Raw genomic sequence first — 11732 nt, forward strand, 5'->3', positions numbered from 1 at the left:
CGCCCTGCACTGAACATTCGGATCGATAATATTCAAGCCCCCCTCTCTTTTGGGTTGAATAACTATGAGCCAAGCTACCCTGGCATGAGTGTCTGAGGTGCCATCCAAACCCTACCAGAGAAATTGCGGATCAATCTCCTCAATTGGCCAATGCACGCATGAGAGAAGCACCAACAAGAGGCAATAAACCAAGCTGAGGCAAGCAAAACTTGATTAGTCCCCACCAAAGCTCTGGAGGCTAAATCTAATCTCCTGGAGCTCCAATGGAGGAGCTTCTTCCGCATACTCATAAGTACCGGAGCAAACTGCTGTGCCGGAGAAATATCAATCCCAACTTGGCATCCCAAATATCTAGCAATGCATCCTCTGCTGATCCGAGATCCGAGTAAAACCAAGCTCTGCACCCAAATCAATAAGACGGCATTTCATACCGAAAGAGGTCTCTATCGTTTCATGGTGATGCCGCTTGGGTTATGTAATGCACCGGTCACTTTTCAAGCATTGATGCATAAAGTGCTACAGCCATTCCTCTTCAAGTTTGTATTGGTGTTTTTTCAATGACATATTGGTGTATAGCAAGAGTGAAGAGGAGTACTTGGTTCATGTGAAAGAGGTATTTGATGCATTGAGAACCAACCAATTGTGTGCCAAAGAAACCAAGTGTACGTTCATGGCAAAAGAGATGAAATACTTTGGTCACATTGTGAGCATTGATGGCATAAAGGTGGACCCTAAGAAGGTGGAATGTGTGAAGAATTGGCCTACTGCCACCAATCTCACTCAAGTGAGGGGATTCTTAGGTCTCTCATCATTCTATCGCCGGTTCATTGAGAAGTATGCACATATAGCGGCTCCTTTGATGGGTAAGTTGAAGAAAGAGGCATTCTTTTGGGATGTAATGGCACAAAAGAGTTTTGATGAGCTGAAAAGAATGCTTACTTCGGCACCTATCTTGGTATGTCCGGATTTCTCCAAGCCTTTCACTATTAGAGCGGATGCATGTCGAAGAGGCATTGGTGCGGTGTTGTATCAAGACCATGGGGTCATTGCTTATGAAAGGCACAAACTTGATGACAAAGAGATGGAGATGCATGTGTATGACCAAGAGATGATTACTATTTTGCATGCAATCAAGAAATGGCATCACTATCTTTATGGAAGCAAGTTTTATGTACGAAGTGACGATAGGGTTCTTCAATTCTTCTATCACAATCAAATCTCTCATGTAAGCAAAGAAGGTGGTTGGCTACTCTTCAACAATATGATTTTGAGATCACATATAGAAGGGAAAGGAGAATGTGGTGGCGGATTCACTTTCTAGAATGTGGGCATGTTCTTTATCGGCCATCACGGAAGTGCATAATGATTGGATTGAGGAGATTCAAGAGGAATATATGCTTGATGATGAGGCTTCACAAATAGTGCAGAAATTACAGCATGGTGTTTGTGATGATTTATCTCATTTTCGGTTATAAAATGGTCTTCTCTATCACAAGGAAAGGGTGTATCTTGTACCCCACTCATCCTTCAAGAAAAAGGTCATGGATGAGATGCATTCTACTCCCATAGCGGAACATTTGGGTTTGTTCAAAACCTATGATGCCATAAGGAAGTGCTTTCATTGGAAAGGCCAATGGAGGGAAGTCAAAGAGTATGTTGCTAAGTGTATGCCTGGTCAACTCAACAAGGATCCCATACACAAGTCCGGTGGTTTGCTTCAGCCTTTACCTATTCCGGAGGGTAAACGGATGCATATTGCTATGGATTTCATTACCGGCTTGCATTCTACCAAGAGGGGATGGGATAGCATCTATATGGTAGTTGACCGATTGACAAAAGCTGTCCATTTTGTACCAACAAAAGTGAGACACTTGGCATCTATGGTGGCACACCAATTCATGAAAAATGTGTTAAAGTTGCATGGTATGCTGCAGCAAATAGTGGGTGATCGAGATGAAGTTTATGGGTATATATTGGCATACATTGTTTGTTAGCATAGGCACTAAGTTGACTTCTAGTACGGCCTATCATCCGGAAACCGATGGCCAAACCGAGAGGGTCAATAAGTGGCTTAAGACTTATGTGAGGCATTATTGCTATGAAATGCAACATGCATGGGACGATTGGTTGTATTTGGCAGTGTTCGCCTACAATAGCACCTATCATAGTAGTATTGGAATGGCACCTTTTGAGGCTATGCATGGCTACAAGGTTCATGTACAGATCGTAGCATTCAAGCAAGAGAATGCAAGTCCACATGCAAGAAGAAAGTGGAAAGAATGCAAGCTCTTTTGCAAACATGCAAAGGGAACATCAAGAACTCTCTAGAGAAGATGAAGCATTATGAAGATGCACATTGAAGGCCACTGGAATTCAAAGAAGGGGACTTTGTGTTCTTGAGGATACCTAAGACTCGATATGGATCTCTCATAAGTAGTACCAACACAAAGCTTGCACACCGTTATTATGGGCCATACGAAGTATTGAGAAGGGTTGGTGAAGTGGCTTATCAATTGCTACTGCCATCTACTACAAGAATACATGATGTCTTTCACTTATCACATTTGAAGGCATATGTTGGGCCGGAGGTGCAAGTATTGGATAAGCTTCCACCCATGAGTGAAGATGGCATGGTGGAGTACATTCCCGAGAAGGTGTTGGGAGAAAGAGAGGAGGTGTTGCGCAATCGCACTTTGCGTGAATACCTTGTCAAGTGGAAAGGTTTACCTCAAGATGAAGCAACATGGCAGTCTGTCTCAATGTTGGAGGGGATGGAACACCTTTTTGATCCATCCGAGGTGCATTCTTGAGTCAAAACAGTAAAAAACAGCTTGCTGTAATTTACTGTTATGAGGCATAAAAGAGGTTCAAATGGATGTAATTGATATATACACTTCTTAGCCATGATTGACAATGAGTTGGGGAGCATTACATGAAGTTTTGGAGTTCTCAAAGGTTCAAATCATGCTCTTTTGAATAGCTTTTGGACAACTTTGGCAAAGAAGTGTGAAGTGGTTCATGTTGGTGCTTATGCAAACCATCCATACTATGCTTTTACTTTGTGCATGTTTCGAGGACGAAACATATTTGGGTGGGGATGGTTCGTAAGGAAGTAGATTACGACATTTACATATAGGCTTGGTGATGTCGACATCATCCTTCACTTGCTCCCATAAGCTATCATCCATGGTATGGTTGTAGTAAGCTCTTCCCTGTGTGCTGTGAGAGGTTGGTCAATTGTTCCACTCATCACTTACCACTATCTGCTTGAGTCCTCCATCAATCTCTCCAGCATGAGAAAATTGTAGGCAAAGTGAGTATTGGAATATTTGAGTAGGTCCTTGTTTGGAGATCGTCCCCTGAATTCGGAGAGAATGAAGTGTGCTGCGTAAGAAAGCTGACAATCTCTTTATCCTGTGCTATGCAGGGAACAACCCAAGGGAGGGCATCAATATTCTTCAAGAGATCATTCAATCCATGTGCAATGCATGTGGATTCCTTGTCAAAAGCTTTTCGCTTGCTGCTCGGTTCGAATTCTCTCCATCGCTGATGACTTAGATAACTGTGCAGCACCAACTTGCTTGATTGCTTCTGCCCAAATCCTCCACAATTACATCTGAAGATTTGCTTGTTGGAGAGGCATCATGGAAAGACGAGTCGTTGCCCCGAGAGTAGGCCATGATGCCATGGATAGAACGAGATCGGCTGTCACTCCGTCCATCACTGATGATGGATGGCCACCCTTCTTTCACATTTTACATGGCAAGATCAATGGCTTTCTTCTACTTTAGCAGGAGGGTGGTCTTGAGCCGCTCCAAGGAAGGGAGAGTATAGGTAGGCCCAAACTCAGAAATGAGGTGGATCATTTCCCGAAAGTAGGGAGACCTTGCCACATTGAACGCAATGTGGTCATGGTAAACAATCCTTGCAACAACTGCATTTGCTACTTCACTTTTGCGTGGATCCCAAGAGGTAACAAGAGTGCGTTGGGTGCCTCTAAGGGGTGGTTGATGCACGGAAGAGGAGTGAACAGTTGCTGAGAAGTTGGTGGTTTGAGAATGATCAGAAGGAGCTGTAAAAAATGAAGGGTTTACAGCCATAGACCTTGGAGGGGGAGCATGAAAAAGGACAGCATTATGCCTGGTTTCAAGCTCCCTTCTTTTCTTGGCAGGGATTAATGCACAAGGGTGTATTTCTTGACTAGCTTCATGGATAAGATGTCCTTGAACCCGGCTAGCTCCTGCGTATTTGCTAATGTTGCAATAGCGACATTTCCATTTCCTAGGTCCCCCTCTACTACCTTCTTCAAGGACATCCATCTCATCCCACCATGACCAAGAATTGGCCTTCTTAGCTCTTTTCCTAACCTTAGGAGGCATTATGAGAGAGAGAGAATGGAAATTTGAGTGAGAGAGAGAGAGAGAGAGAGAGAGAGTCTAGCTTCCTAGCAATAGAAAAGAGAGAGAGAGAGAGAGAGAGAGGTTAAGTGCAAATTATCCCTTGTATTTGGTGCTTGTGTCTGATTGGAAGAGCTACTAGCATGAAGCTACCCAGATCTTTTACATACAAACTCTCCTCACTACACTGTCTTCCATTTGGAACGGATTGCAGGGAGCTTTTCCAGATCTGCAGAGACCAAATGCAGGACTCCATTGTGTACAAGGGGTGAAAGCCCCGTCATCTTGTCTTCAGTGGTAGGGATTGCCAGGATTTCTCTTCCTGATTGGCTCCCCTGTCAGTGATTATATGTATAGGGAGATTTTTCTCTGGATAACTTCAGGTCTTTGGATGTTATGTTTTACCAGGTTGAAACCTCTTTGTGGGCAAAATCACTTTGCAACTGATGTCGCTAAGTCCTTGAATGTCTCAAATGATTTTAGCACAATTTATGAACTCTGCATGTTAAAAAGGAGAGAAGTGTGGTCTGACTAGAAATTGTTAACCATTGTTTCTATTTCCTGTGCTGCATCTTGTTTTCTGTGTATGCTCACACATGAAAACAAGTGCGTGGTTTTGATAATATTCAATGACAGGTAGAAATTTCAGAAGATGTTGCTCAAAAGGAGGTCAGAATTTTGTGTGATTCAGGTCGTATATTAAGGCCATTGATAATTGTCAGAGAGAAGTGGCCTTTGGAAACCAAACAAAAGCTTGATTCTAAAGGAAAGCTGACTATCATGGAGCTTTTGGAGGCAGGTATTATTGAGTATGTGGGACCAGAGGAAGAAACAAGATGTATGATTGCAGCTAACCTTGAGGATGTTAGGAAGAATGGCCATTCCAAACAGTTTACACATTGTGAGCTTCACCCGTCATACATGTTTGGGCTTGGGGCATCACAAATACCGTTTGCAAACCACAATCATACTGTTAGGGTGATGCACCAATCACAAAAGCATTGTAGACAAGCAATAGGATACTACACAACTTGCTTGCAAGCAAGACTGGATAAAACTGGCCAAAGTTTATTCTACCCTCAAAGGCCTCTAGTGAGCACAAGGGTTTCGTGCTTCCTTAACAAACATGAGCTGGCAAATGGCCAAAATGCCATTGTTGCCGTGTGCCCTTTCTTGGGCTTCAATGAAGAGGATTCCATTGTGATGAATCAGTCTTCAATTGAGCGTGGACTGTTCAACTCCATGCATTATCGGGGCTTTTCTTGTGTTTTCGATCAGGAAATTGAAACTTTGATGAAGCCTGCAGCTTCAGACACTCGGAAAAATAATAGACCATATTCAGCATATGACAAGCTAGAGAGTGATGGAATGCCTTTTATAGGTGCCAATCTCTGTCCAAGGGATGTCATCTTTGGAAAGGTTTCTTCAGAGCAGACAAATGCCTTGTTTCAAGATAGAAGCATGGATCTCAAATCATGTGAGAAAGGACGTGTTGATCGTGTGACACTCACTGCAGATGGTAATGAAAAAACAATTGCAAGGGTGACATTAAGAGAGAAACGGTCACCAATAGTGGGTGATAAGTTTTCCTCTATGCATGGCCAGAAAGGGGTCATAGGTTTGATCATACCAGAATATGAGCTTCCCTTCACAAGTAAAGGTGTGGTTCCTGACATTATCATAAATCCACATGCATTCCCCTCACGGCAAACCATTGGACAGTTGTTAGAAAGTCATCTTGGCAAAGTTGCTGCAATAGGAGGTCGAAGATGTGATGGGACCGCTTACACGCACAAATCTCTCGATTCTATTAAAGAAGAATTGCATCAGTAAGTAGCATGTTTGTGAACCAAGTATTAATCAGTACATTTTTGCATGACTTTCTTTCGTGATGAAATCAAGAACCTTTTTCTGTTTTCAGGCTGGGTTATGAACGATGGGGGAACGAAGCAATGATACATGGTCAGACAGGTGAGAGGATTGAAGCTAACATATTTATTGGGCCAGCCTTTTATCAGAGACTAATGAAAATGGCAGAAGATCAATTCAAGTACAGAAGGCAAGGGCCCACTCATCCTCTTACACGTCAACCTGTAGATGACCGCAGAAGGCATGGTGGTATCAGAACTGGTGAGATGGAAAGAGACTGCCTACTTGGGCATGGGACTAGTGCAAATATACAGGAAAGGTTGTTCTTCCTCTCTGACCCATATCAAGTGCATGTTTGCCAAGGGTGCAACACCATGGCTACAAAAGATATGAAGGGTTACACTCGTGTATGCAGGTTTTGCAAGACCAGTAAGCATATTGTGCATGTAGAAATACCATATGCTTGCAAGCTATTATATCAGGAGCTCCTGAGTATGGGCATATTCATGCGGCTCAAAACTGAATTAGATTGAGAAGCTCAGTCGAGCTTCTGTAATGCCTAGAGGGCTGTTTTTACAGGTTTTTTTCATGTGATTCGCAGCTCTGGATTTTTGGAATCGTGCACCTGCAGACTGAATAGAATACTTAAACACCTGAATAGATTACTTGGACACCTGACTAGAAAACGTTTTGTCTGGCATCTACAACAGGGCATCATATGGCTCTCAGAGAGGATTCCAAGGTTCTGTACTTGTACAAAGGTTTATAAAAATGATTGTGAGGGCTCTATTACAGAGGTTTATAAAAATGATTGTGGGGGCCCTTTAAAATTCTGTTCGTCTTTGATGAATAGAATATTCTGAATTTCAACTCTCAAAGAAGGGCATAGGATTTCTTTCAGGTCCCTTGAGGAAAACGCAGTGTGGCCAAATTGCGTCTTTTTTTTATATAGATCCTTCTGTAGTAGTAACTGGAGTGCCCATCTACAATCGGCTCGGATGCCGCTTGCGGAACTTGGACTTATCCCTTCCCGATCACAAACCCATACCCACCTCTTATCTTATCCCAACTGGAGGACAAGGTGTGTGTAGTTTATGACCTTTGTGTGCCCTAAATGCCCTTAATGTAATGACACCTAAGAATTCAAACTCGCTAAGTGATGATTAATGGTAATGATCCAATCAAGATGATTCATGGACCACTACACTTCACAAGATATGCTCACACATAGATGTGTACTAAACAAGATTAAGGCTAACCCTAGCAAGCAAGCAAACTTGAATTAGACTAATGATGGAACATAAACATATTAGCGCACACAACCAAGAGCATAACACCACAAAGCTATATTAATCCCTAAGGGAATACACATGGCTAAGCTCTCACACACTTAGTTGAGTGCGTAGGTTGTATGTATAGGCCATATAGAGGGAGGCACCTAGATCCACAATCTTCACCTACATTTGCTCCACCTCTCTTGCATCCTAGGATCAAGGGGATTCCACTTAGAGTTTCCCTAACTCTACTCTAGTAAATGAATAACCTTAGACATATGCAACCTTCACTAAGACTCACACCGAGGATCTTGATCAAGCATCCATACCACTCAGGGTGTGTGCTTGACCAAGGATACACATAACATAATGCCAACTAGTTACGAATGAACACAAATCATAAACATTAAGATGATTACAAGAGATAATCATTGAAGTTGGCCTCATGCTTGACCTTGTCCTTGTCTTCATTTTTGTTGTTCTTGTCCTCCTTTATGAAGTAGCCCTTGATGACAAGCCCCCTTTTTTTTTAACAAATCCTCGGTGCTTTGTTACTCCATGGCCAAAAATGGTTGCTCGCCAGGTGGAGCATGGGTAGAGGTGAAGCCTTGCTAGCTTTCATTCTTGTCTCCGTGGTCACAAATGCTTGCTCGTCGGGTGGAGCATGGGTAGATGGTGAAGTCTTGCTAGCTTCCACTCTCGTCTCCTCAAGGATCAGAGATGATGCCATTGAGGTGAGGGTGAGGTTAGGTTGATTGTCAATCACAGAAACACATAGTTCATAAGATGGAGGCATGTTAGACAGCAAGAGAAACACATCATCATTCCCATCTGTGGTAAGCCCAATTCCACTTAGTTGATCAATGAGACACCTTATATCATTTACATGAGTTGCAACACTCGTTATTTATCATCTTTTCACTCTAGAAAGTTTATTTCTTAAGATGAGCCGTGTGACAATATTGGTTTGGCCAAGTCTAGATTTGAGCATTTGCCATGTCTCGTGTGAGCTTTTGGCACTGCACACTTGGTGGATTTGATTATCACCTTGTAAGAGAATACACTGTGTGGTGTATACAAGAGAACACTCAAAAGAAGTAGGATCTTCCACAACACAAGATTTTAAAACTCAAATTGCACAATGATAGAGATAGAGAAGAATATTGTATTACTGAAGTGATACAATAGATAACAAAGTCCGGCACCAGTGTGCTTTCGTGAAGGGAGCTTCAATGGGTTGATTTGGAACTACTAAGATGGATGCTGTATGCTAGTAGAAGCTAGAAAGCAAATTCACAGTGATAAGTGATGAACTATGTGGAGAAGCGATTGACCGTATATCTTTGTAGGCTTGTATACACGGAGCGGCCATGACATGACTGCATAGGTCTGCGGTCATAGTTAGTACCACTGTTGGCGGCCCATAAAGATGTACTACAAATGCATAGCAATTATCCCACCTTCCATGACCATCCGGGCTATCTTGGGTCCTACAATATCGGGACCGAGTGTCCAAGAGTAAAGTCTACATGTAGTATGTAGCTTATTTGGTAGTGTATCAAATCTAATCCAAGCCATCTCTAAATCATTTCGCCACCTTCCTAGATGAATACGGGGATGTCGGGTGCTTGGGTTGCTTAATCGTGGCTACTCTTCATAATGGGACCCATATAAATATAAACTAGTCGATACTTGGACAATACAATAGGAGCATTGATATCCAACACCGCCCTCAATTGTCCACCCAAAGATGAACTACCTTTGCGGCTTGATGCCACAAAGATGAAGATATCGCTCTAGCTAAGAGCCTTTGTGAAGATCTCTGCACAATTCTCTATTGTCAGGTTGTAGACCATCTTGATCTCCTTGAACATGATGAGCTTGAGTACAAAGTGATAATGCAAGCATGAAACACAAGATTCATAGCAATGGCCATGTAACTCTGGTTGTCACATTGCAGTGTTGTAGGTTGCTTTTGTACCACTTCCATATCTTGTAGAATCCTCCTCAAGTCATAATGTCTCACATGATGCAAAAACATGCAGCTTTGTACTTAGCCTTTGTTAATGAGAGTGTAATAGTGCGTTGTTTCTTATTGATCCAAGAAATGCATCCCAAACCAAGAGAAAAACAATACCATGTGACTAAGCTTCTAGTTTCCGAATCACCTATATCAATCTTAATAACAAAAATCAATTGAGGGTATTGCTTGTAACATAGGTGATACCGTACTCTTGAGAACCTTGGATGTATCGCAACACCCACATACCTACGTTCCAATGATTCTTCCGAGTATTGTTGGAGAACTTGCTTAAAAAACCAACATTAAAATTGATGTGTCTGGTCTAGTATTACACAAGAAGATAAGACGATCAACCACTTTCCTTTATAAGGCCTTATCCACAAGGTCTCAGGTATCCTCAATGGACAACTTCAGATCAATCTCCATTGGGGTACCATCTGCCATGCATATTTTTACTGAGAGATGAAAATGTTATCTGGATTTTGCCAGATCTCAATCCCCAAAGAATAATGCATGAGCCCAAGGTTTGTCATCTCAAACTCTACGCTAAGCATCTACTATGTTTGTGAGATCTTTTTCTAATGATCCCCTAGCAAGATGAGGTCATCTACATAGAGAACAATGACCATATACTTCACCTGCTCCATCTGTCCAACAAAAACCAAGTTCTTTGTAATATTTGGAACATGAAGTACATATGTCAAGTACTTCATTTTGCCATCCTGCATAGACAATGGCACTTTACCAACATGCGCAATGGGATGCGCAGTATCATTACATGTTTCTACATAACCTGGTCTTTCTATTTTTTACATTTCTCTAAACAACTCAGCATGACTAGTCATGTGGTTAGAGGCATTATAATCCACATACCATGTATCTTGAGATCCTAACACATCTCCTGTTATGGAATTGAGCATGTGCTGCATTTGCATCACAAACAACTGTTCACTTCTGTTCATCACCTCCCTATTTACTAGATGATGCATAGTTGTCTTGCTACAACTTTCCACTTTTAATGCCATTTTGCTTTTTATAATAGTCCTTTTCCATGTGCCCTGGTTTGCCACAATAATAGCACTCTATGCTATTTGCATTTTGATTTCTTTGCCAACCACCTTGGTCTCTTTGGCTCCATGTGCCTCTAGACTTGTTGCCTGTTCCACTTGTGTATGATTGCTGCTAAATGAATCATTGAACTGTTGTCGTCTGAAATTCGGATTTCCTTGTCGACCACCACCTTGGCCCTCGACCACGACCTCTACCTCTGCCTCTACTTAAAGTAGAGTAAAAGGCTTGTTCCAATGTGTTCTTTCTTTGTGAAGAAGAGTCCTCACTTAGTGACTTTCTTCTATTATCAACATAGACACCAAGTCCCAAAAGTTGAAAATATTCTCCCTGACTGCAACGGAGGTCTTGAATGGCTTGTACTCTTTGCCAAGCCCATTCAAATACACACTCACAAAATCATCATCTTCCACCGATACATTGATGGACCCAAGGGATTCAACAATGCCCTTGATATTTAAAGCATACTCATTGATAAACATGCTTTTCTTTTCCTTGCCTTTGTGTTGGTCTGGAACATCTGCACTAGATTCTGCCATGCAACTGCTGGAGTGTTGGCATCCTGTATGTTTCCTATCATCGTGTTTGTGACACTAATTGAAAGCCAATACATGACTTTTCTTGCACCTTGGTTCCAATCCTTAAATACCTTTATGTTTGTTGGAGTGGCATTCTCTTCAGACAACTCAGGAGGCTCCTTATTGTCTCCTTCGATATAGTCCTAAAATCCTTTACCCATAAGGAAATTGGTCATTCAAAACTTCCAGGCATGGAAGTTGTTCTTGTCCAACTTCTCATCACTGACAATTTGATTAATTCCGTCAAACATGTTTTCATATGCAATAAAAAAAAACCGTAACAGACAATTTTTGTATACCTGTAACACAGCAGTATCTTTTGTGACTACTGCACAACGATACTTCGGCACAACCTGTAGATCACCAGATCTGACCAAAGTACATGTACATACACCCAATGTCAACAATACATGTACAAATACTGTCTACACTCCCAAAATGCATTGCTGCATTGCAATAACTAGATTTCGACTAGAGACAGTTTTCAACCAAAACTTCTCGAAACTACCGATAATACCTTGTA

The 11732-nt window shown here is 41.9% G+C and overlaps 1 protein-coding gene across 1 annotated transcript in view; it reads left to right on the top strand.

Annotated features, from left to right (window-relative positions):
- Positions 1-7182, top strand: part of LOC147633872 (DNA-directed RNA polymerases IV and V subunit 2-like) — an 82783-nt gene extending 75601 nt beyond the window's left edge. The window contains exons 6-7 of the mRNA XM_086804927.1: positions 5034-6226; positions 6319-7182. Coding sequence (XP_086661053.1) covers positions 5034-6226; positions 6319-6799 — 1674 coding nt within the window. The 3' untranslated portion in view covers positions 6800-7182. The remainder of the gene's footprint in view (positions 1-5033; positions 6227-6318) is intronic.
- Positions 7183-11732: the final 4550 nt, after the last annotated feature.

Source organism: Cibotium barometz, chromosome 11 (assembly GCF_041138505.1).
Source record: "Cibotium barometz isolate CiBa-2024 chromosome 11, ASM4113850v1, whole genome shotgun sequence".
NCBI classification, from domain to species: Eukaryota; Viridiplantae; Streptophyta; class Polypodiopsida; order Cyatheales; family Cibotiaceae; genus Cibotium; species Cibotium barometz.